The sequence below is a fragment of the Pagrus pagrus genome, assembly GCF_965226575.1.
Source record: "Pagrus pagrus genome assembly, chromosome: 4".
Taxonomy (NCBI): domain Eukaryota; kingdom Metazoa; phylum Chordata; class Actinopteri; order Spariformes; family Sparidae; genus Pagrus; species Pagrus pagrus.
Window position 1 is genome coordinate 13574866 of NC_140188.1, and position 26730 is coordinate 13601595.

At 41.0% G+C, this 26730-nt stretch overlaps 4 protein-coding genes across 4 annotated transcripts; 2 read left to right on the forward strand and 2 right to left on the reverse strand.

Annotated features, from left to right (window-relative positions):
- Positions 1-1772: 1772 nt before the first annotated feature.
- On the forward strand, positions 1773-4290 carry otol1b (otolin 1b; the record flags this gene model as incomplete). The annotated part of the gene is made up of 4 exons (XM_084350152.1): positions 1773-2166; positions 2251-2340; positions 3166-3237; positions 3324-4290. The coding sequence occupies 4 exons, from the start codon at positions 1773-1775 to the stop codon at positions 4220-4222; spliced, it is 1455 nt and encodes a 484-aa protein (XP_084206278.1). The 3' UTR covers positions 4223-4290.
- A 1705-nt stretch (positions 4291-5995) lies between these two features.
- LOC311255566 (high affinity immunoglobulin gamma Fc receptor I-like) lies at positions 5996-8878 on the reverse strand. The gene is made up of 6 exons (XM_084350141.1): positions 8818-8878; positions 8695-8730; positions 8232-8519; positions 7338-7610; positions 6721-6996; positions 5996-6620 (listed from the first exon to the last, which is right to left on the reverse strand). Exons 1-6 carry the CDS (start codon positions 8840-8842, stop codon positions 6211-6213), a joined length of 1308 nt encoding a protein of 435 aa, XP_084206267.1. The 5' UTR covers positions 8843-8878; the 3' UTR covers positions 5996-6210.
- Positions 8879-10370: 1492 nt separating this feature from the next.
- On the reverse strand, positions 10371-16755 carry LOC311256750 (rab5 GDP/GTP exchange factor-like). Its single transcript, XM_084352041.1, has 9 exons — positions 16645-16755; positions 15759-15955; positions 15423-15595; positions 14847-15025; positions 14404-14485; positions 14171-14303; positions 13950-14041; positions 13592-13848; positions 10371-13263 (listed from the first exon to the last, which is right to left on the reverse strand). Exons 2-9 carry the CDS (start codon positions 15929-15931, stop codon positions 12832-12834), a joined length of 1521 nt encoding a protein of 506 aa, XP_084208167.1. The 5' UTR covers positions 15932-15955; positions 16645-16755; the 3' UTR covers positions 10371-12831.
- A 1650-nt stretch (positions 16756-18405) lies between these two features.
- On the forward strand, positions 18406-22971 carry LOC311256132 (caspase a-like). Its single transcript, XM_084350961.1, has 10 exons — positions 18406-18476; positions 19714-19992; positions 20120-20223; positions 20409-20508; positions 20601-20704; positions 21287-21463; positions 21559-21808; positions 21909-22073; positions 22232-22341; positions 22436-22971. Exons 1-10 carry the CDS (start codon positions 18470-18472, stop codon positions 22577-22579), a joined length of 1440 nt encoding a protein of 479 aa, XP_084207087.1. The 5' UTR covers positions 18406-18469; the 3' UTR covers positions 22580-22971.
- Positions 22972-26730: the final 3759 nt, after the last annotated feature.

A 26730-nucleotide genomic window follows, 5' to 3' on the forward strand; every position in this document is an offset into this window, starting at 1 on the left:
GTTGAGGTCGGGCAAGGAGAACCCCAGAGGAACCCCTCTCTGGCTCTCTCAGGGCTCAGGTGCATATCTTACACTCCATCTGTTTGTCTTTTATGAAGGGGTAAGTCAGGGACACATCACCTGAGCTGCTGGGAAGAGGAGCATGTAAATGGAGGGTGAGGAGATAAAGAAAAGTGTATGTTAGAAGATAAAATGCAATAAACACAGTCTCCTCTTTAGTAGCTCTCTCCTGATCACCCCTCTCTATTTCCCAAATTTCATTTCCCCTTCCTCCTGCTCACTCATAGCTGGTCATAGATCCCTCTGAGGACGTGGGGTCTTTGACAACTGAGGCATGTCCGCTGCTCAAGCATTCATTGTCACGGACAAGTCGAGAGTTTCGACTAGACAGCTACCAGAAAATCACTTTTCTCCAAAAACCCGATGCTATCTCGTTACACCGTAAGAATGAATCATTGTCCAGCCGCACAGTATGAATCATAGTTAGCGAATGTAGCTGGGGGCTCATGTGCAGAAAGTCGGTCACAGTGATCAGGCAAGCATTGCGACTGCACTGATTTGATGGAGATTAACTGGTTCCTTTGACAAACATCTCAGGTTTAGTAACTGTTGAGTGAGGAGATTATCAGAGCTCTTTGGGCTAAATCTTTCTTCTGGATTTTTACCAAGTGCTGCGCGCCAGTTTGCACATGTCATTTTAAATTAATTGTTGCAGATATTGTCGTCTAGGTGTACTCAAAGCATCAACGTGCAAGATTGTGAATGGCGCCTTGCACGTAAAAGATCTGCAACCTTCCTGCTCGCAGCTACACACAGAATACAAACCAAACCCATGCTTGAAAACAGGCCGTTGTAGTGCCCTGGCCTCTGTCACAGAACCCTCTTTGCTTGGCTTTGTCCAGCGTAAGAGCCTGGGTAGTAGGCTGGATGTTGGAGGAATGCCTCCCATATCGGGTGACCCATTGCCCCACGGCCTTTGCTCCTTGCCTAGCTCGCAGCGAGGGAGTGCTCCTGGCGGGCGCTGTATCCCGTGTCACAAAAGCACCTTTCTACACAACAAGGGTACAGAGAATGGTCCACAGCACAGTGGTTCTCCTTGGGTCGGCTCCAGCCCGCCGTAGTTGGATTTCAAGACCTCCCCCTGTGCTTCCAGCAAACACCCTCATTGGTGGGGATGTTCTTTCGCCCAAGCCTGGCAGAGATATCAGAGAGACCTGGGGCTCCCGGTGCTGCCTCCAAGAGACCGCTAGAGAGGATAAATGACCATACCACTTATGCATAACTGGGTGAGTCTTACCGTATTTATTAAACTGTACATTTTGCTCGGAAAGTTGAGTGTCAGCATGAGAGGTAACCTATGAAAATGATTTGTTGATGTTTAAGAGGAGAGTCCTGGACTTCAAGTCTGCCATCGTTACTGCAGGTTTTTAGCAGCTGAATTTACTGATAACAACCATAAAATCAGCATTGAACGGCCAAACTGCAGACTTAGTGAGTCACAGAGCCACATAAGGAACAATGTAGCTCCTGAAATGGAAATTGGCAATGTAGGAAAAATTGTGCAACATTGAGAAACTCAGACAAAGAAGCTGAATTGTAAAAACAAATGTGTTCATCACTGGTTACTACCGAGTGATTTCCAACAGTTGGCTTCTGATCATCATCGAGCTATTTTTTTGTATCCTCTTGTCTTTAAACCTAAAGTACACGGAAAAGGAAACAGAAGACAAGCGTCATGTATAAACTCGTCTCTTCTCAGATCCAGGTCAACCATGAGGATTATCTCCTGTCAGTCGTCACTTGTGGCTGTAGTTGTTCTTACACTCACTGTGGTGTCCTGCGTTGAATCGAAGACCACACAAAAACCGAAGTACCAGTACACCAAGAAGCCAGTCCCTCAGATCACCGTGTACAACCCTGCCACCACCAGCATGCCCAAGACTCACAAGGTAGTGCCGACTGTAAAACCCCATCCGCTGCCCCCCACGGAGAGGACTACCTCTCCGAGCCACATCTCTCCAAAGTACTACACAGAGAGCCCTGAGGCCCCCGGTGTCGGCCCTGAGAACTACACCCTAGATTACAACGAGTGCTACTTCAACTTCTGTGAGTGCTGTCCACCTGAGAGGGGCCCCAGGGGGCCAAAGGGAGACAGAGGCCTAGAAGGTATGATTGCAATAAAGAAAAATGCTGTTGATCTAATCAATTCATTTGTTTTTATTAAAACTTTACCCTTTGTTGCTTATTCAGGGCCACCAGGGGACAGAGGCCTGATAGGAGCAGCTGGTTTACCAGGACCACCGGGAGTGAGCGGTCCGATGGGGTTTAAAGGAGACAAGGGTGAATATAATACACATTTAAAATTGCTGTTTACAAAATGTTTCATTATCGTTTATAATGAGAATATAGAGCCATTAGAAATGGGGAGACAAAGTAACAATACACTTGAGTACGTCAAACAGTTTTCATAGCTGAAGTGCTTCATGGATTAAACAGGCGAAAGCATAACAAAGAAATTATAAAAAAAACAAACAATAAAAGCTCACAGAGTAAAAACAATAACACAAACTAACAAATACAATTTGATATAAAAGAAAATTAATCAGAAAGCGCTGTGAAACAGGATTTAAAGTAGTAAGCTTCGTCTCAAGTATTAACTCTTCTGGAGGATTGTTCCACATTTGAGAAGTATTGCAGCTAAACGCAGCTTCAACGTGTTTATTTTTGACTCAGGGAACAGCCAATAATCCAGAACTGATGGGGATTGAGTATAATCTTCACTTTTAAAGGAGAAATTCTGCTCATTTTCAGGTTCATGATTTTATTTTAGGTAACTACTAGAAAAGGTTTACATGCTTTAATGCTCAATAAACATCAGTTTTCTCATTCTGACAAGTGCTGCAGCTCTGTATTCCCCCTCTGTCTGAAACGCTCTGTTTCTCTTTGGTTGTTTTTGACCAAATACCTCAATATCAATTATGACAATACTGTAGAGATGACTATTGGTACTTTCACAAAATATTAACACAGTAGGATCTTTGATGAATAATCATGCAAGTATGATAACACTTATATGTCATATCACGATAGAAGGAGATCCAAAGTCCTAATAGCTTATGTTGGATTTTGAGAGCTGATATGAACTTTATCATGTTCATTTCTCAGGGGAAAGAGGTGACAGAGGAGGCAGTGGGACAGCCGGCCCACCAGGAGTCCCAGGGAAACCAGGACAAAAAGGTGCCAACTTGTTCAGGTGATTTTTGAATTATTTTATAATGTTGCCAGACTTCAATAGCTCTGACATTGTTTCTTTTACCTTGCAGGTGATGTTGGATCAAAAGGTGAGAAAGGTGTAATAGGGTTGCAAGGTGTCAAAGGTGTTAGTGGGGAGAAAGGAGAGCCAGGCCAGAATGGGACTGCTGGTGAGAAAGGAGAACCAGGAAAAGAAGGTCCAGCTGGACCTCCAGGAGTGGCTGTTGAATCAGGGCCTAAGGGAGACAAGGGGGATAAGGGGGAGTGTGGCACATTCGGGGAGCGAGGACAAAAAGGTGAGCGAGGGGATTCTGGGCCTCCTGGCATCCCCGGAGCGATGGGCATCCCAGGAATAAACGGCAAGCATGGCGCCCCAGGTCCTGTAGGTGTCCGAGGGGATCAAGGACCTCCTGGACCACAAGGAGAACCAGGGGTTAGAGCATCTCAGGGACCACAAGGCGTAAGAGGGATGACTGGGCCCAAAGGGGACAGAGGTTACCCTGGGATGAGAGGTGACCGGGGCTTTCGTGGATTCAAAGGTGCAAAAGGATCAGGGGTTCCCCAGAAACGCTCAGCCTTCAGTGTGGGTATCTCTCCAAGAAAGTCCTTCCCTCCCTCTGGCTTCCCGATCCGCTTCGACAAAGTCTTCTACAACGAGGAGAACCACTTCAACATCACGTCCAACAGCTTCACATGCGTCCATGCTGGGGTTTACATCTTCTCCTTCCACATCACCGTACGCAATCAGCCACTGAGAGCCACACTGGTGGTGAACGGGTCACGGCGGGTAAGGACAAGGGACTCTCTGTACGGTCAAGACATCGACCAGGCGTCCACTTTGGTGGTGCTGCGGCTGGCGGTGGGCGATCAGGTGTGGATGGAGACCTTCAGAGACTGGAACGGGGCGTATGCCAGCAGTGAGGATGACAGCATCTTCTCTGGATTCCTGCTTTACTCAGACAAGCCCTGACACTCTACTGAAAACATCTTCCTTTATACTGGACCGTTCCAACGTGACTATATCCATGAAAAGGCCAAATACTGGTGGTGCTACTTTATACTCATCACTTATGAACTGCTCAAAAGCTGGACTGCACAGTAGTATGAAAAAATATAAAGGAACAGTTCAACCAAAAATTTAAATTTAGTTATTATCGACTCGCCTTTGCGCAGATAAAACATTGGGTGAAGTTTTGTAGTCCACAAAACATTTCCGGAGCTTCACAGCAAAACAAGGTTACAGCATTCTCCTGAACAACTGAAGCAGATGGTGACTTGTTTTAAATTGTAAAAAAAGTGTGAAAAAAAACATTAAATGGCTCCATGCAGCTTGCTCAGTGTAATCCAAGTCTCCACCCCCATATCCCAAATAGATTTGAAAAAACTTAAGCTGAAATCTTCACCGCTGCTGCAAAGCTTAAAACGTGACCTCATCTGGAGTGGGTGTAAAAGACATCTTTTCATTTGGGATCTCAGGGTTTCCAGAGATTACACCAGATGAGCTGTATGGAGCCATTTTTAATATTATTATTTATTTGTTTTTACATTTTAAAACAAGTCCCCATCTACTTCAGTTGTTTAGGAGAATGCTGCTACGCTGTTTTGCTGTGAAGCTCCAGAAATGTTTTGTGGACTATGAAACTTCTTCTGACTTTCCATCAGCATGGGAGGTGAGTAGATAATGACTGAATGCTCATTTTTGGACAAACTGTTCCTTTAAAGATGGTCAATATCAATATCATGTTTATTGTATCATCTTCTTACTTGTATCATCTTTTTTCTTTTAACTGTTGCGTTTGAATAAAAGTTTTAAAAACTCACACACACTGTCTAGTTACTGCTGATATGTAATAATGTTTGGATCTGCGGGACACACACAACAGTTCTTTATATATCCATAGATACAAGGTAAATTTCCCAGGCCACAAAAATTAGGTCAGTTGGTGGGGCTCTGTTTAACTTCTGTGTTATGGTGGAAGCCGGTCGTTAGTTTATGTTATGTTAGTTTATATTTAATTTCTAACGTGAGCTGCAGTTGCTCTCTGTTAGCAGAGCAGAGAGAGACGCTGAGACGAGGAAGTCGAGAGAGAGTCACATCCTTTGGGCTGACTCGGAAAATCCACTCCGAGTCCTTCACAAAGAAATCCATGAAAGTCCAGCAGCTTTTAACAACTTAACCGTCCACAGACTTGTATAATGCAGGTTACAATCCACTCACATATAGCCAATAAAAAAGTGATTGATGAATGTAAATTGCGACAAATTGTTACATAGAGCCCATTTAAAGGAAGGATTTTCTTTTACAAATTACACTGAAAATATTAGGAAAAGGTTAGAAAAATGACGGTGTAAAGGGGAAAAATTGCGAATATTCGTAACAGCATCCATATAACAACTCAAACCGTTCAATGGTTAAAGAATTTTTTAAAAATAATAACAGAAAAAAACAAAACAAAACTGCTTTGTGCATGATACAATTATAAGATTTTAATTCATAATGAAAACTGGGTAATTAACCAACCATAAATACACATATATGAAACTGTTGTGATGCTTGTTCAGATGCTTGAAGACTGAAACGTTGTTAATAAATACAGCAGTAATAAAGCGAGACAGTGTGCAGGAATTATTATCATTATTTTAATTAATTCAAGTTGGGCTTCCCACCAGTGTAAGCAGTATTGCTGTACAATTGGGTTGTAAAAAGTGATTGAGCTCATTGAAAATAAAATCCAGTAGTACGTATCATTCATGAATAGCTTTATTTGTGGCATTAGTTATTATTGTACAGATCAGACCATGAAGTCGAGACATCTCTAACATGAATATTAGTGCAATTGCATTGTACGGATGATTGATATCAGACAGCTGAAGATGTGGCAGTCGCATGTTATTACTCTGATTTAGGATCATTAATATCTGTAATGGTCTTTAATGTATGTTAAGTTGCCTCTATAGTTATGGAGAATCTGGACACATGTCACCACATGCTCCAGACATGTCACCAGACTCTCCAGACATGTCACCATCGTCCTCGGGCATGTCACCAGATTCCTCCGTTATATCAACAGTTTCTGGGATAGTAGTCTTGTTGAGAGACTGGGCTGTGGATGGCACAGTGCTTGGTGCTGGCTGCGAAGATGGAGGACCAGAGGTGGGGGTGCTCGCTTCAGTGGTCTGAATAAAAGTAGGAGTAGCAGTGGATCGGTGAGGGGAGAGCAGCGCTGCTGTTGGCTCAGATGCAGGAGGCAGGGAGGGGTCTGGGGATGAGATTGGAGGAGCTTGAGTCCATGGATCTCTGGGATGATTTAGAGGAGCTCGAGTCCATGGATCTCTGGGATGAATTGGAGGCTTTGTCATCTGTGGTTCTATTGGGTCAGAGACAAGTTGGCCTCGTCAATCAGGAAGAGGACAAGGCTTTAAACTTTCAGTCGAGGTAAACAGCAGGTTACATTTACTTCTCAGTACCTGTCTCTTGTCCAAAGCTTTTGGGCTCACTCCACCTGATGAGGCCCAGCTCAGGCACCCTGACCTTGCAGGTGTACCAGCCCGGAGTCTGTCTGACCAGATCATGGTTCTCAGAGGTCGCTGTTCCCAGTTTTATGTTATTCCTAAAGAAATAGTAGTGTACTGGAGGTGCAGGAGCAGGGGCATTGTATTGGTGGCGGCAGTTGAGCCGCATCATTTTTGCTGGAATCAAGTCGCCGACGGTAACAATCTCCAAAATTGGCTCCGACAGGACCTCTGAGACAGATCAACAGCAGAGAAGACATTAATAACATGCTGGAATAATTTCTGGAGAATATTATATTATTGTATGTTGGCAGTTAATTAAAAATATAGGGATCGTTTGACATTTTTGGAAATTCGATCAACTTTCTTGTTACATGAGAAGATTGATAACACTCTTGTGTCTGTACACAAAATATGTAGTTATGGTCAGCAAGCTGCAGTTTAGCTTAGCTTAGCATAAAGACTGAAAACACGGAGGCATAGTGAGCCTGGCTCTGTACAAAGGTAACACAATCCTCCTACCAGCACCACTAAAACCCACAAATTGTTGTTTGCACTGCACATAAACTCACCTACAACCTGCAGTAGAGTGTCAACTGACATTACAGAGTGTGTACGCCTCTCTATGTCCCAGGAAGCTCTGCAGGAATACATTCCTCGGTCCGCCACAGTCAAGTGGGTCAGGCTGAAACGTGGGTTAAGGCCCTCTTGTCTCATAACTTCAACGCCATCTTTGTACAGAATCACCTGACGAAGCTGAGGGGTGCCTCGGACACGGCATGTGACCTCTAAGGACTCTCCGACAAGATTGGGAAGAGGTGGGACTTGCAGGATAGCCCACCCTCCTGAACAAAGACCGCAGAAAAGAGAGGTACCTCAAAATAATATCTTGTGAACTTATCTTAGTAGTCACAGTTAAAATAACAAAACACAATTGCACAGGACGCATCACAAGAGTTCAGTAATTTCCAATATGAAGTGTTAAAGGAAAAGTTCATCCAAAAAGGAAAGTTCAGTCATTATCTAGTCACCGTCATGCCGATGGAAAGATAGGGGAAGACTGATGGTCCTCAAGACATTTCTGGAGACTCACAGCAAAACAACTGAAGCAGATGGGGGCTTGTTTTAAAACGTAAAGAAACAACTGAAAAAATAACATAAAATGGCTCCTGTAAATAACATCTTTTCAAATTAATTTGGGATCTTGGGTCTTCTGGAGACTTGGATTACGCCGGATGAGCTGTATGGAGCCATTATACATTTTTTTCTGTTGTTTTCTGTGTTGGATGTAAATAATGTCTTTTCAAATAAACTTAGGAGCTCCAGAATTTTTTTGTGGACTATAAAACTTCATCTGACATGGGGGTGTGTAGCTAATGACTGTTTTTTTTCCATTTTTGGGTCAACCTTTCCTTTAACATGTGAGTCAAGGAGATTTCTAATAATACTGTTAAACAAGATCTTACCATCGACGTTGATCTCTACAGGCAGACTTTGAAGGGTGTGTATATCTCCCACCACTGAGTCCCTCACTCCCTGGCAGTAATATTTCCCACTCTGTTTAACATGAGCTCTCCACAGCACAAAGTGCTCCCCACGCTGTGGGAGCTTCTCAGAGCCCCTGAACCACAGGTAATCCCAGCTGGACCTGTTATCAGAAACGCTGCATTTCAGCCGAACACTCTCCTCAGAGAAGATTCTCGAATCCCCTGACACGATCTCCACCACAGCTCTGAATGAGGCCGTGTACGGGGCTATTGAGACACATAGATACAGGTTTGTGAGGGAGGAATATCTTAATCATCTGTATACTTGCTGAAATACAAAGCTATCATATTAATGATCACAGTATGCTTTCAAATATCAGCATTCTGCTATGCCAAGCTGTTTCATATCTAGAATTTAATTATAGGAATATTTGGTACATACCCTGGGGTACAACAAGCTGTGGTAGTGTTGAAAGAACTGAAAAAGAAAACAAAATCAGGCATAAGACAAATTAAATAACCATAATGTTTGTGAGATATTGTGACCGAAATGAAGAAAACTCACCTAGGAGGAAAAGGACCGTGTTCATTTTGGCTGCTGTTTGTGGGAAGTAGAGACCGATAGAGATTCTTTTATTTCTGATGATGAAGAGGGAAGTGAAAATTGGGTTTTGTCTAAGCTTGACAACACCCCGCATGACATCCCCTTTTTCAGAAACAAAACTTTCATATTTCCCATGAATGACAAGTTTGTTATTCATCTTAAGCTGTGAGCGTTTATGGGAATTGGTCAGGATTTAGTTTTTAACAAGACCGGATGACTTACAGTAAAAGGAAGCGTCATCTTTTCCCGCATTTACAAACATTTTTAATAGATTTGATGTGGCAACCCAGTTTTTTCTGTTTATAATTTCTTCATTTCTACTTCATTTCATTGACCCCACGTGAGGTATATCTCAATCCTGGAAAACACACAACCAGAGAAAAACAAAGGGAAGTGGAAGTAGTATGCCTACATGCCTTTTCAGAAGTCTGGGCTTTGGTGGAAATGTATCTATGCTCTTTGAGAGGAGAAAATGGGAAGAAAGTGTGGGAAAGGGACTAAATAAATGCTTATTCAAATAAGTAGTAATAAATCTCTCTCTAATAAGAAAGAGGGCATTTTTGGAGAACAGTAATACTTGGAGGATATGTTCACATACATTCAAGAACATCTTACAAGTGTGATTTATAAAATATGGCTGGAATTCAAAGGGGCAGCGCATCAACCAACACCAGCTGCTCTTTACTAGCAGTCATCCGCTGTAGCTTACTTACAACCTACTCTGTGAATTGAGGATTTATTTCTAGGTTTATTCATTTATTGTAAAACGAACTTGTCACATTTACATCTCCCCGCTGAAACAACTGGGGGCTATCGGACTATCACCCCTTGTGTTTCAAAGTGGTATTGCGAGAGAGGATGGACCGGGGCAAAGGTGAGAAGACATCTCTGCAACACATTACACAGATGTATTTGACATTTGGTTCATTCTTTCAATGTTTTTACGTTACCATATGTACATTGAAAGACTTGCTATAGTTATTCCTCCTGTCCACGCTGCTGTCAGACAGTGTTTGCTTGCTGAGAGGAATAATAACACAAAGAAATTCATACAAACATCTGACTTTGGAAGACTCCCTCTTGATTTGTCTGCTTATTCTGACCTTGAATATGCTTTTTAACAGTGTTACTATTCCTCTTCCACAGCTCGGCATGCAAACACTGTCCGCTGAAGCACAGAGAGAGTATTTTGAACAAAAAAAAAAAAAAGAGTTCAAGTTTGGGACCCAGAATGCTAAATCCCATATAAACTTTGACTGAACTTAAGCAGTATTTATTTAGGTCTGTGGGTTTTTATTAAATATTAGCATTCACAGGGGAAAAAGTTTAATGAATCCCAGAAAGGTAATAATTTGTTTAGCTTTTATTACCATCTACTACACATCTCCACTATAATACAGAGCTGTACGAGTATTTAATTCTCAGTACGTCAACTCTTTATTTAATCCTAGCTTGCAAAATCATGACAGTCTTGCGAAACAACATGATGAACAGGAACTGCACACAAGTGAACGTGCATTTTCAATTTTTAATCATCATCATCATCACACACCCATAGATGTAAATAAACCAACACTGCCCCAATAAGTTACATTTAAATAAAAGACAGTATTGAGTTACTTTCTCCCAAGTGATACAATAACAAACCTATAAGGTTACAAAGATGTTTTTAAACTTCTTTAAATACCTGATAAATGGCTTCTGCATACAGTGCAATATGAAATTATTCAAGCTATTGTTTGAATGTACTACAAGGAACTTTTAATTGAAATCAATTTAATACCGATGCCTCTATATGTCCTACATATGAGAACAGGACCATCAGCTAGAAGTTACAGTTACTCTTGATGCCTGTCACTGGGTCAGATTCTGACTTCTCTGGGTGGGATACGTTGTAAATTTTAAACTGTTTTACGGCAGAGTGCTTGAGGAAAGAAGCTGCTCCGTGGTCTGGTAGTTGTACAAAGTTTACTTTGGTTCACATCATCATCTTTTGTCCATATAGGGGCTGCCAGACTCAGCGAAGAATGAGTGTTCCTTGTAGTAGCTATAAGTTTGTTTTAAAAGCCTCTTCTCAAACTAAAATTGAAAAGCAACTGCACACTGACTATATTGTTGCACATATAGATACAAAAAAAAAGATTAAAATCTTGCAACATAAGGAAATGTTAGCTCATAAGCAGAAGGAAGACAAACGCACAACTCTCCCAAACATTTCTTCCACTACATGGCTGCCAAATACAGAGAAACACGTCTGTACGGAAACAGCCCACAACACTGTTTTCAACCAATGATCCATTCAACAGAATACAGCCACTTCTTCCTTCATTCAACATACTCCTGAATTAAAATCAAACAGAAGAAAAGTGCTTAAAAATAAATTAAATTGGTGAGTTACGTCGAGTCTTCTGCACTGGTAAAGCAACCGGCCTTACCAGTGATTTTTAGGTTTTGTGTTTCCATGGAAACATCACATCTTTTCTATCTAATCCAAAAGCTCGGACAGAGAAAATAAAAATTCATCTTAACTATTTTTTTGTGTTATGATGGGACATGCTCGCGACACCCTCTTGAGACGATAAACCAGTACATAAACGTTTGACTATTCAATCATTAGAATCATGTCTTCAAGCAATGTTCTTCACTACTGTAAATATTACAGGATTAATATCTGCTATTGCATCCAAAAGAATTGATACCTGCCACTCTATAGAAAAATAAAATCACTTCTGTACATCCAGCGTATGACTGGAGTGAGACGTCTGGCATGAGAAAAAAAAAAAAACAACCCAAAACTACAATGTCCATCCACACGACAGGAGGACTTTATGATTCATCGTCATAAAAAGAACATGTCCATGCAGCACATCCTCACTTTCGGACACTCTTGCCCGCATGCACAACCGCCCCACACGCACATGTCTTTCTCTCCAGATGTTTCTCCATAGGAAAGGGAAATACACAGTAAATACGGCACGTATCACGAGCATGGGCTGGAGGGCTTTGCTTAGTGTGGGGAAGTTAAGATTTCTCAATTTCCTTCTGCCAAAACTTCTCATTCTTATTATTAGATGCTAAAGCTTCCGCTTTTCCATTAACAGCTGGAAACGTCACAACATAATAAGAAAAACCTTATCTGAAAAGATGCAGGTAATGACAAAAAACATGTTTAAATATCACATCCAACCATTTATCTCATCTGCACAAATCTAACAACGATTACAAGGATGAAGAGGGACTGAGGTACTGAAGATGCCTTGAGGCTGACCAACAGAAGTGTTCGGGAAGAACTTGAAGTGGAGTCAGTCTGCTCCTTTACATTAAAAGGAGCCAGTTGAGGCGGTCCAGACATCACATCAGGATATCCTTGACTTTTCAACCACGACAAAATGCTGGAGTGTACTTGGTCTCTGGGAAATATGCGTATTTGCTTTCTTGCTGGGAGTTAGGATGAAGCCAGGAGATGGTTAACGTAGCTTAGCACAAAGACTGGAAGCAAATGGAAATGCCTGGTTCTGTTCGAAGGCAACAAAACTCAACAACTAGCACCTGTGACAACTAGTCATCTTTATACTTCGGTTTTTATATGAGATAAACAAATGAGATAGAACATGTTCATTTGTGAGCTTTCAACAGAGCCAGCCTGTTTCCAGCCTTTATGCTAAGATAATCTAACCAGCTACAGCTTCACATTTACCATACAGAGATCCAGTTGTTATTGATCTTCTAATCTAACTCTCTGCAAGAAAGCAAATATGTGTGCTTCCCAAAATGTCAGAAAAACAATGTTTCTGTTACTGCTCGGTGTGGTTTCAGGGCCTCGAGGACAAGGGATGGATGGAACAGTGATGGCTAGAGTGGAAATGATTCATATCTCATGTATCGGCTGCTGTATGTGCATACGGACAGCAGGGGAAAGAAGGAGGGTGGAGTAAAGCCTCTAGAGGGATTTATTTTAGAGCAGAGCTCTTCACATCAACCAGCAAACACCTGTGGGGTCAGTGGTGGTGGCAGGAGCTCATTCTCAACATTATCAGCGTCGATGGCTGACGATGCTGCCGCCGCTGTCCCACCGGCTGCGGTGTCAGTCAGGTTCTGTGTCTCTGGTGGAAAGCTCTCCAGAACACTCTGCACCTTCTGCTCCACTTCGTCCGTCCAGTCAATGAGGTCGTTCTCCAGCTGGCGAGCCTTCTCCATGACCCGGTCCTGCCTTTCCCCGAGCCCTGTGAGCAGGTCTAGCCGTTTGTGGACCTGGTTAAGAGCTGCGCTGCCTGGGGAGCAGGAGGAAGCTCCGGTTGCCTGTGGCCAGTGAGGGGACGCCTGGCCCGACATGTAGAGCTCAAACTCCTCGGAGCTTAGGTTCAGAGACTGGCCGTCCAGCTTCTCGATGAAGGCCACTGCACAGCACTGGGAAGAGGGGATGTGGGAGGTCATTAAGAGAAAGCCTCAGCTATCAGTCTGTGACATCAGATTCAAAAACATTTTGTGACATTTTGCATTTAATGGACAGTCGAGGCAGACGGATACTTTTAAAACTTTTTAGAACTTTTAATGCCAGTTGGAGTAGTGAAGAAGTCGTGAAATGCGATGGAAGAAATAATAGATCACACATCGCACATCAGTACAATACAATTTAACAGCATCTAAACTTCTTCGAAAACATATAAATATAGAGACTTGGAGACAGAAACAGATAAACCACATAAATGCAACACGCAGGTAGTGATTTTCTCACCAGATTGGTGAAGTAGTAACCATCCTCTCCAGTCATGAGTCTGCTGGGGTTGCAGAAGCGGGTGATGTACTGGATGTTGGACTGCAGTCTCGGAGGGTTTGCTTTCAGCACAATGTAGATGAGCGTGGGGAGGAAGTCATCCGCAGACGCAGCCTCTTTCTTGCTGACTTTGATGGCGTTGAAGATGTGCTTGCTGCAGCGAGTGATGCACGCCAGCTTTTCCTTGGGCACACGCTTCGAATCCATTTCAATCACATCTGAAATGACGCAGAGGTTTGAGAAGACGACAAATTGTTTATCAAAAATATCTGAGTGCATCTCTCACGCCAAGATAAAAATAAAGCTATTGAGACTTTACCTGTGATGGCTTTGACTACACTGTCAGACACCTCAGCGATCTCCTCATCTACAGGAACACACAGCATCTCAATCGTGACCCAATGCAAGGCTCTGTAACAGAAAGCAGTAAATACCTCTCAGATGTAGTCATTTCACCTGTAATTCTGTTTCCTTGTGCTCAGAGGGAACGCAGACAGATTAATGACGAGCAATTAAAGCATCGTTAGAACTTTTGCAAACCTGATTCTCTTCTGAATGGCCAGGTCTTTCTTCTCATCGTCTGTGGTCTCAGGACAGAAGACTTCCTTGTAGAGACGAGTCATCATATACTTCTCCACTTCATCCATTACACTCTCCACATGATCTGACGAACCTATGGAACAGGGGCACAAAGAACAAAGACACACAGAGCAGACGTAAGCGATGTTCACGGATATCCACTACTCTTCTTGAGTGTAAGAGTTAAGCGGTACCTTTGAACTGAGTGTGGAGGCGATCGGAGAGGTTCTGGTAGAAGTCCTGCACACACTCTGACAGCTCATCAGCACCCATGTCCTAAACAAGGAATTCAGACCAGATTTCACTGAATTTCAGCTTAAAATGTACACAAAGATATCACAAATAAACTCAAATATGACAACATCACATATTGTGCACAATTTAGATTTATTACTAGACAATTGTAAAATAAAAAGCTCCATGTTTTTAGCATTTGAGTTGAAGCAGTTTCACCTCATACATTCAGTAACTGTGTGTTGTCGACAGACACGCTACAAATAAAGAATTTAAGCAAAAGCTTAAAACATGATGTCTGGATCTTCATACAACTATTCATAGATAAGACTCGACTGGTTCCTGCATGCTCGTTTCACCCACAAACACACCACAACATGACGATTAATCCACTTAAACTCACCCGCTTATAGACCATGCTCTCAGTGAAGGCCCTGCACTGTTTGAAGATCTCCCTGCCAGACTTCAGAGGCTTGAGGAAATCAATGAATTCACGCGTAGCATGGTCACTGTCCACAGAGGAATGCCGGCTTGCAGAGGAGCTGGGGCTTGGGCTGGACTGCGCGTCAAAGGGAGAAGCATCTGGAGGAAGAATGTTGCTTTAATCAATACTACAAACCCTTGTATAGTATTTTCTTGTAACACCCTTTGACACCTGCAATAGTCGTGCTATGTGTTACACTCTTATGTCCTCATTTAACCACATTGTGTCTAGGCTACAAACCAAGGGAAGTGGTTGAACTAAAAAAACATTATTGAGCAATAGTTTCGATGACCTCAGTCTGGTTTAGTTTCTAAATGTTATTCCAGTAAAATCAGATCACCAGACCAAGTTCTGCAAGAATGCATGCTCAGGCACTTCAATTTGATAACGATGCTGTTAAATTTCAATGAAAACACAGCAATAAAAACCTTCAAAATAAAGACTTCATAAACAACGACTCGTCTCTTACAGTTGTTTATGTCCAACTGCATGTACCTTTTTTTGGTGGTGTTTTTGAGGATGGAGTAAAAAACTTTGTGACTGTGTGGACTTTGCTGGACTTTTCCTTCGTTTTTCTTTCCTCAAACTTGCTGAAGGGTGTGATGGTAGACTGTGATTGGGCCTTCTGATTCCTGCTTGCGTATGCTTCCTCTTCCTCTTTCTGCAGCCTGGGAGTGAAAAAAGACAGTGCAAAGGTTAATAGGTGTCAGATGAGCAAATGAACAAGAGCAAGCGCACAAAATGAGGAGGTAACACAACGAAAGATGCAGTATTGGTCTTTTGGGAACCATCGTACATTGGACACAGAGGGACACAGAGGCACAGACAAACCTCTCAGCAAGTGCCTGGTCTTCTTGAATCTGTTTTTGTCGTTCTCGCTGATTTTCCTCTCGCCAGCACTTCGAGCAGAGGCCCTGCCAAGCAGTGTTGCCATAAAATCCACATCCTTTCGTGCAAAGCAGCTCTGATTGGTCCAGATGGATCCCACGCCGCTGGCTCATCATCTTTCACCAAAGTTAAGAAGACTGCTGAAGGGGGACCAAAAGACAGAAAACGTTAGCAATCAAAACAGCGAGTAGGAGCAGCAACGCGGTGACCAAAACAGGTCCCTCTGCACTCTAATCAATTCAATTGGACATTTAAGTATGCCAACAACTTTTTAGTAAGTACGTAAGCTGAGCTCGAGTTTAAATCTCACATTACGTCGTCGATCGGACACAGATAATTTGGTTCGACGCAACATTAGTTTGCTGTAGCATCCGCCAAATTACTTAACGTAATCAGTGTCCTGGTGGCTCTGGTTAGATTTATTTTTGCGGGCCGAAAAGTCTGGCGAAGCGGAATGTCTCCAGCTTTGACCTACCTAGTTTGTTAGCATTAGCTAATATCCAGCAGTTGCTATAGTGCTGAGCTGACAGACCGTAGCTCCAAAACAGAATATCCTCTAAAAAAAATCGTTGTCCCTGGCAATTACTTGCTATCGTCCTGAAAGATGGTTATATTGTCGTAACGTCCGATTAATATTCAAAAACGCCAAATCAACAAGCTAATCTACAGCCAGCTACCAGTGGTTACCAGGCTAATTACAGAGCTAACCTAGCTAGTCAAGCTAACTAGCTAAATTAACAATATGTTGGTGTAGCTGCTCTGTGTTGGCTACGCGGATTTTATGTCAACATACAGTCTCATTCGCAGTGTCAAAAAAAGCTCAGGTAACCTTATCGTCGCTCCAGTTCCAGGCTACTGAGGGTGGATGTTTACACTAGCCAAGCAGCTAGCTTTGTCCCACAGCCATTTTGTCTGTCAGTTGGTTCTTCTTCTCTGGTTCTTTTTTTTTTTAGCAAGTTAAAAAATAGGTTTAACGGTAGGTCGCCACCTAGCGTCAGCTCATTGCAACAGCTCATGTTATTCTCAATCATTCTCATTTATTTGCTTTGAATAATGATATTAAGTCTTGTTTTTGTTTTTTTCCAAGACAAACATGCATGCAATCCTATAACGCAATATCATTAAAAAAGATCATTTCAAAAACACTGTTTCAGACCCCCAATTTATGTACACCAACTCCTAAAATGTCTTCTACTGGTCCTTTTGTTTACCTCATTGACTCAACTAAATAACAACAAAGCTATTCTAAAAAAACAAACAAACTGTGAAGCCACTATTTATAGTCAAAAATGTATTTAAAGGAGGTGACATACACACACCTTAAATTATTTACTGAATGTATTATTATTATTATTATTATTATTATTGTTATTATTATTTATTTATTTATTGTTTTACATTCGCCCCAGGTTTTTGTATGTCTGTCCTGATATCTTGACATATTTTAATTAAGAGGGTTCTTCATTAATCTGTACATAGGCATGAATAATAGCATGTGACGCGTTTTCAAATATAGGTGTGGGTGGACATGCATGGATCAATATGCAGATATAGTTTTTGATTTTGTTTTGTTTTTGTTGTTTTTAGGTTTTTGTTCTTTTTGCTTCTTTCTGTACTGAAATATGAATTTAATGCAATAAAAGTATTTTTTTTTTTTAAAAACTGTGTGGTTCAAAGTTTGTTTTTCACTTTAAACCATCATGGTGAAGTGTGGTGTCAGAGTTAACAAAAACAAACAAACAAAACAAAAGGTTTAGTTGTAGATATAAAACATAAAGCCTACGCAGCAGAATGAACCCTGTGTGGACCCTCGCAGGAACAGTACATTCTTTTTAAATCACTTCTTAAAACCCACTTTTATACACTTGTTTTTATGTGAAGTCATAAAGGTGCTATAAACAGAAAGTTTATTATTATTATTTTTTAAATTGCATTATCTATAATGAGTAGGCCTTCAATGCCTTTAACTTATCCTTACATTCTTATACTGTAATACCACACTGTTCTGCATTATACTGGATAATCTTTTTTAAATATCACTTCCACTAAATATATAAGTATAAATATATATATTCCACTTCTATCTTAATTTGCTATTTGCTTCTTTGTCTTTGTGCTGCTGCAACACTTGAATTTCCCCTCTGGGGATCAACACAGGGTTATCTCATCCAAACACCACAGGAGGGCGCCTGTAGCGCACGAGCTGCAACAAGTGCATTGGCCCTCTGGATTTACAGACCTTGTATCACATTGTAATCGTCTTTGGATTGCGAATCAAAAATCCAACACATGGAGCCGCAAATCTAATGAAATATCAGCAATGACTTTTGTCGCTTTCTGTTAAGTAAACTACAACATCTCACACAGTTATCAGGAAACCATTTGTATGAATGTGATGGTGGCACTGCAGTAACAGTAACAATGATGATTTATATCCTTCATCTCCATTTGTACAGTATGTGCTCCTCCTCCCCTGGTATGTTTCCCCTCTCAAAGTGGGGAGGGGGAACAACTTATCATCTTGAGTACTGGGTGGGACGCGAAATAACCGCTTCGCCCATGAGAATAGTTGACCAGAACATTTCCAAGTTAGACTTTGTCCACGACTGTCCTTCATCTCGTCCTTCGTCTACAGCCCAATAATCTGTGACACGATGGCAGGTAAGATCTGTGGTCCTTTAAAGCACCAGTACAGGCACAAAACTCAAGTTATAAGTTATATATGAGTCGAGATGAAGCAACTGTGAGGCTATCAGGGCGTTTCCGTATGAAGCTGCAGGAGAAGCAGGAAACAAACTATTTAGAGTTTAAGATGATTCATCCTGCAATCACGCAAATATCAGCAAAGATGTTCACACAACACAATAATGTCACAGCCTTTGAGTTTTTGTCAGATTGTGTTGATACTGTCTGTAAATCTTCTGCTTTTTAAATATAATGCAGTTTAGTTTCACTTTGACTCGTGGCTCACATCTGAAGTCGTATGTGGCGAGGAAAGTTTAAAAAATGACTGCAGATTTCAAAGTGAGATAGTTTAAATATTTATCTAATCTTCCTCACATTTGAGACATAAATTGTTAAAAATATTTTTTTATGTTTAAGAAAGTTAAAGGTTAAATCAAAATTCTAAATCTAAATGTTAAATCTTAATGTTAATATTAACTTTACACCTAAAAGCCAAATGTAATTATGCCTAATTTAAACTAGAAGTAAACTTCTTCATGAAGATTGATTTACATGCTGTTTGACCCAAAAGGTTGAAACCTGTTTTTTTATGTAACCACAAGCTTATGATGCAGCCTATCAACACATATTAGAGATGAATTTAATTGAAATGAAGTTTTACTGATTTATTTACTAAAGACAGTATATGTTAAGTACTGGCATTGGTTGAAAGTATTGACAAACACTGTACTTATGTACATTTTGAGGTACTTTACTTGAGTATGTCTTTTTCATGCTACTTTATACTTCCTCGCACTTAAGAGGCAAATATTGATGTTTTTACTACAGTACATGTCCTGGTAGCAGTAGTTACTATGCAGATCATACAAACAAAACATCATATATGATGCTTTGTGTTATGGACCAAATAACCAATCGGTTTATAAAGTTGGTACAATTAACTCAGTTACGATATTAAAATGTAAAATACATAATTAATGGTGATCCTATGTACTTATTTATAGGCTACATCTTTATTATAATGTAAAACTTTAAAGGGGATTGTTCTGTAAGATAAGTACTTATCTAATACTCTTTTCTTCATAATGATTTCTTCAGATAAGAAGCTTTCAGGAGTGAGTTTGTTGTTATTGTGTCTTGTTCATCTTTCTCTTCCCTTGAATAACCTTAACATGAGAAGTTTAATCTCCACGCTTCATATTCTTTCTTTTAGATGAGCTCCTCAAGGTGAGGAGGGATTTTGTGTGTAGGGTGTCCGAACCAGTTATCTATCATCTCCTAGACAACATTTTACAAGACCGCATATTGCATGATGAGGAGTACGACTATATACGTCACGACAGAACCGCAGCAGACCAGGCACGAAGTCTCATTGACATGGTGAGCAGGAAAGGAGACCAAGCCAGCAGGATGTTGATCTCTCACATTCAACGTGTAGACCCTTTTCTTTACTATGAACTGGGTCTGTCCTGCAGCCCACCTGCTCCACCAGGTGAGTCGACACATTTAAGAAACACCTCATTTTGAATCAAACTGATATCCTGGACGCTGTCATGAATACAGGTGTGTACACAAAATGAAGTACGTCATTTTTAACAGAATTGTTTTGCTGTTCCCAGCTGCAGAGCCCCAGATGGAGGAGGAAAGGTCGACCTCGCTCATCTCTCAAACCAACGCATCAGCTATCATTGCATCCGTGGTTGAGAAACTGAAAGAAATATATGTTAGTAATTCATAAAAGCAATATCAAACATACCATATGGTGTTAACTGATAGATTTACCCTCAGCTATTTGCCAGTAGTGGAAACAATGGTGAAAACTAGTTCACTGCATGAAGGGTTAAATGTTATTTTTAGGATTGTGAATGTAACACGTTAATTTCGATACATTTAACATGTGTTTTTCAGAGGAAACCAGATGAAACCAGCAGGAAGATTATGGCCAACATTAAAAGCAAAGATCCTACACTTTACTCCAAACTGTCCAGTGGTCAAACTGCTCTGTCAGGTGAGCTGACACATTTCATCCTATTTTTTATTCAAGCCGATATTACAAATAAGAAGTTCATCATTTTAACAGAAATGTTTTGCTGTTCCCAGCTGCAGAGTCCCAGAGGGAGCAGGAATGGTTGACCTGGCTCATCTCTAGCCCCATGGTGTCATCTATCACTGTGTCACTGATTGAGAAACTGAATGACATAAATGTTAGTAATTCATAAAAGCCATTTCAAAGTTGACCCCTGCACATCCCAGTTCACCTAGCCTGTTTAACTTGTTTAACCTGCTGTATCGTAGGCAACTGGACTTGTTTCAGTTTCTTGAAGACATGTCACCTCTTGTTGGCCCTCCTGTAAAGGAATCCATCTATGTCAAACGTGAACAACTGTCTCTGAACAGTGGAGGAGGCCTAAGACATTACTTATCAGCCGCCTTCAATGCAGTACTGAGTTTCCTCTCCAATCAGCTTAACGACCATTCACACCTGGGCTCACCTAGCCCCAGCAACCCACATGAAGGCGGGTTGAGTCAACAACCCACAAGTGGCCCTAACGACTCTGAAACTCTCACGTGTCCTTAACGACTCTGTAAGGACACTCCCACACAGAGTTTAAAAGCCTGCAGCTCCCCTCCAGTTAGTCAGAACTGAAGAAGCCTCTTGGATGAGAGTTGAGACGTCTTCAAGAAACTGAAACAAGTCCAGTTGCCTACGATACAGCACTCAGAAGTACCATGACCTGGATGCCTGAGAACCTTCATCAACATGTTCCTTTAAATTTGTTTTTCAGATTTACCCTGTGACCAAAATCTCCATCAAGAGTCGTGTGGCCCTGCTAATCACTAATATCAAGTTCACTAATAGGAGACTAAACAGAGACGGTGCTGAGATAGATGAAGACAACATGAAGGATCTGCTCACAGGTCTGGGTTACGAGGTGGTGAAACACACAAACCTCACAGCAAAGGTACTTTATAAAAAGGGAGATAAATAAAAAAACATACTTTTGTGCGGTTGATTTGGTGACACAGTAACTGATATTGAATGTTTTGGGTTTTACAGGCCATTGATGCTGCTATCAGAGAGTTCTCTGAACATCCGAAACTCAAAGAGACGGACAGTGTGGTGGTGGTTATCATGTCTCACGGGAAAGAGGGAGTTGTCCTCGGTGTCGACTGGAAAAAAAAGACATCTGGTGATGAGAAACCAGATGAGTTCCCCATCAACGACATTTACAAACACTTGGGCCCAGAGAAATGTAAAGCGCTGATCGACAAACCCAAGATCATCATCATCAATGCCTGCAGAGGAGGTGACGCTCATCTACTCTTACATGTATAGATATAAGATAAACAACAAACATGAGCAAGGATTTCAGGCTCTGTATTGAAAATATGCCAAATATGTTTCAGGGCAGGACGGATCAGTAGCTGTTAAAGATGGTGCAAACGCAGCTGAACCCTGTAACAATGTGGACCAGCCGGGTCCATCCTCGTCTGCTGGTGAACAAAAGGACAGTTCTCTGCGACTTGTGCACAGAGAAAAAGACTTCATTGCTCTTCTCTCCTGCACCCCTGGTGAGTTCACTTAAATATTATCAGATATTGTACATGGTCTGGGCGAATTCTCGATTCTAATTGGCTGGACGGTGTCAATTTTTGATATACAGACACGTAGTTACATTATGTAATAGAATTAAACAAACATCTTCTGTTTCTGTGCGTTTTCACTGCAGATACTGTCTCATACAGAGACCCTGATAACGGGTCCTGTCTGATCCAGTTTGTGGTTGAAGTATTCAACACCAGCGCACGTATGGATCACATTTGGGACCTTTTCATAAAAGTAAGTTTTGCAAACTGTCATCTGGATGTGAAGCATGCTTGTCAAGCTCCTGTTGTATTTGTCTATTCATCCCCTATTTGTTTCTCTCTCACAGGTCATACAACGCTTTGAAAACTTTCCCATTTCCACTGAAAATGGAGAAGATTTACAGATGCCAACCATAGAAAGAGCCAGTCAAACAAAGCGCTTCTACTTCTTTCCGGGCGAGCCACCTCTCCAGGCCTCAAACAATAATTGAAAATAAATATGAGGTGAAGAGGGGAATGTTTCTCTTGTGAGACGTGACAGACGGCCCCAAAGACATGGATTCTTTGTAACAGGCTGCAAGCCTTAAAAAATGGGAACCACTCGTTAAATCTTTAATGATTTATTGGATTTTATGAATTATATGTTGTTGTTTTTTTTATGTCAAATCTTAATCTGAAAGGTTACTAGTAGTAAAGCTGTAGTAGTGGAGTAATAAGTAGGATATTTTCTCCTCAAATAAAGTGGGCTGGAAATATGTAGTTGAATTAAATTGAAATATTCAAGTTAAGTACAATTACCACAAACTTGTATGCAAATAAAGTACTTTTAAAAGAAAAACGCGTAAAAAAAATAAATAAAAAAATACCAGGTTTCATTTTAAATACTCAATAAAAAGTACACTCAATAAGTGCTGGGTTCAAGTTAAGTACAATTACCACAAACTTGTATGCAAATAAAGTACTTTTAAAAGAAAAACGCGTAAAAAAAATAAATAAAAAAATACCAGGTTTCATTTTAAATACTCAATAAAAAGTACACTCAATAAGTGCTGGGTTATATCTGTAAACACATGCTGGGTTGTGTGGTAACACATGCTGGGTTGTCACTGAAATAAAAAAATGCAACACATCTGAGTGAACATTTGCAGTATTTTGCACCATTTATTTTGTTACATGGTCTGCAGAGTAACTAGAAGCTGTTAATTAAATGCAAGTATTTGGATTCTTCAGTAAAAGTACCACATTGTGAAAGTGCTCCATTACTGTACTGTAAAAGTATTATGCGTAAGGATGACCTCTGAGTTATTTGTTATATTATTGGGTGAATGTTACTGATGGATAAATTGTAAGCAGCATTTCTGTCATGATTCTGGTTGTGCTTCCTGTTTTATTTTGAAGTTTTACCCTGATGTGCCATGTTTTCCTTTTCATTTCCTCCCAGTTTAACTTCCCTCCCTTTTTCTGTAATTAGCCTGTGTGTGTGTATAAAGCCTGTGTGCTGCTCATGTCTTTGTCAGTTTGTCCTGTGTTACTCTCCTGGGTTATCCGCCTGTGTGAGTCACCTGGTTATTCTCATGTGCCCGTTCCCATGTTTTCCAGTGTCTCCTTGAGGTATGTTTTCTGGTTTTAGTTTCTCGTTTTATTCCTTGAGTTTTTCCTGATTAGTACTTTGCTTTTTTGTTGTACTTTGTTTGAGTTTTTTGCATTTGGGTGCACAATCTTTCTGGTGTCTTGTTTGCATGATGCATGATGCAAACATTATGAGGAACAAACGATGAGCTTTATTGAGCAAAAGATGAATACTACAATCATAAGTAGCAACACAAAAACTCAAACAACGTACAACAGAAAAGCAAAGGACAATTCAGGAAAAACACAAGGAATAAAGCGAGAAACTAAAACCAGAAAACATACCACAGGGAGACACTGGAAAACATGGGAACAGGCACAGGAGGAGAATAACACAGGATGAACTGACAAAGACACGAGGGAGCACACACACACACACACACACACACACAATGGTTTATTACAAAATAAAAATAAAAGCAAAACATGACACATGAGGGTAAAACAGGAAACCACGGATGCACAACCAGAATCATGACAATGTTATTGTTGTAAATAGCTGAAGGTACATTTCAAGAGTGACTCCACCAATTGTATTAAAGTGTGTTTACAGGTCTTGTAGTACAACACATGTAGAAAAAGTCGTATAAAGCCCTTTGTGGCTCCAGAGGAAGCTGCATGTAATCTGATAAACACGCATCCTTCTTCCTTTTCAAAATCAGGTTCCTACATTACCCACAATGCAACTCAGCCATTGAGTGACATCACTGGAGGTAATTTATCAGATTACATGCAGCTGCCTCTGGAGCTAACCCTGAAAGGCTAACCCTTTTGTGGCCCTTTAAATACTTAATATTGGCCTCCTGTTAGTTTAATCTACAGCAATGCGACATGTTTATGAGCTGCTCGTTGGTTTTTCACAGGAAATCTTTATCTGCAAAGCAAGTAATAATATCTGTCAGATAAATAGTGGAGTAAAAAGTAGTATCTGCCTCTGAAATGTTGGAGTAAAACATAAAGTCACAGAAAATAGAAATACACGAGGTACAACCACCTTTAAAATGAGGCTCCACTGTACAGGATAGTATGTGAACACTAACAGGGCTTTGGTGAAGAAAGAGGGAGACAATGCAGGAGCAGACTCCTGACTCCGCCCCATGTCCTCTGGCCAACATCTGGAGACATAAGCCAGATGTTTCCGTGTTGTTTGGTGCTACCTATATATATATATATATTAAAAAGACAATCCGGCAGTGTTGCACCGTGTTCTGTTGGTAAAACCTGTTATTAACTGATCACTTTTGTCGACGTGAACGTCTCCAAGTGAGGCTTTACTCACTCCTGACGCGCAGGGAGGAGTTTGGGCGCCAAAGTAAACGCGTTGGACTTTAATCTATAGCTCACGGATCGGTGACGGGACGTGTATGAGAGATGGCAGGTAAGAGGGTTTGTAGTCTAAAATGCACGTTGAAAGCAGCAGTACGGGCACAAGTCAAGTTATCAGTCGGCGGTGATATAATACTGGCGTTCAGCCAGCGTGGAAAAGTGATCTATGTGTATAGACAGTGTAAAGAAAGCTGGGATCATCTGTTTTTGTCTTTTCTTTGATCACTACTGTCTGGTTATATTTGCTGTAGCCTACCTCGGATTAGTTTCACGTGGTGAGTCAAGCAAAGCAACTTGTTAACTTTGAGATTACCGGGCGTTTCCGTGTGAAGCGCGCACAGCTGCAGGGTTAACTCCGGGTCACGGCACATCAGCAGGAAACAAACTATTATGAATTTAAGAATTGAATCCTCCAGTCAGTCAGGAAGAGGCAGATATCAACAAAGATGTTCACACAATACATCTCTTATTTCATCAGATTGGCTCCATACTGTAGGTGGGTCGTCTGTTTTTTAAAATACATAGCTTTAGTTTCACTTTGACTTGTTCGTGGCTCAGTCCTGTTTATTAAGAAAGTCGTTACTCATGATTTCAAAGTAACTAAGTAGATTACATGCTGTAGTGCATACACGAGTACAAGTACAATTACAGACGTAGTACCCCTTAAGAAATGACTTAATTACAGTATTTTCAGTAGTTATAATTAGTTACTTCCACCCCTGAATATGATGCATTGTGTTATGGATCAAGAACCCCATCTTGTAAATGAGTATTACAGGATGGCATTGCGACTTGTGCTTAAAGGCAGAATTCACTCAAAAAAGTCCTTGGCAGCATTCTTGTAAACAACTGAAGAAGATGGGGACTTGTGTTAAAAAAAACAAACAGAAAAAGGAAAATTAAATGGCTCCACACAGCAGTGACTTTAAATGTTTTGCTTCATAATAGATAAGGAGCTTTCTGGAGTGAATTTGTTGGTAATATGTCTTTTTTTCTTTTTTTAACTCTCCCTTGAATAACCTAAACTTTAGAGGTATCATTTTTCTTTCTTCTAGATAAGGTGCTTGCCTCGGTGAGGACTGCTTTTGTGGAGAAGGCATCCAAAGAGCTGATCAATCAGCTCCTGGACGACCTTTCAGAGGATGGTGTCCTGAACGACGGGGAGAGAGAGTCCATACTGGAGGAACATCGTACCAGAGTAGACAGGGCACGAGCCCTCATTGACACGGTGAAGAGGAAAGGAGATGTAGCCAGCGGGAAGATGATCTCTCGCCTTCAAAGCAGAGATCTGACACTTTACAATTTACTGAGTCAGACCGGTGGTCAATCTTTGTAACTCACCAGGTGAGCTGACATTACCCGACACTGTCACGATTAATAGTGAAATAGAAAAGGTGGAATGTGTTTCATAATAAACTACAATGCACTTGTGTGTTTAAATAGTTTTCGGACAAGAACAGAGATCTAGTTGATTTATTCTTTGTTGGTTTTCATGGGATTTGTTATATAAAATATCTCAAATATTTTGAACAGTATGGTCTGACAGCAGGGATGTTGTGTTTTGCTGTTTCCAGCCACAGAGTCCCAGGAGGAGCAGCACCGGTCATTCACACTCATCCCGACTGCTGATGCTCTGTGGACGGAGTAAAGGAAGAGTGATGGTTTTTAAAGCTTGCTGTCTCTCTGT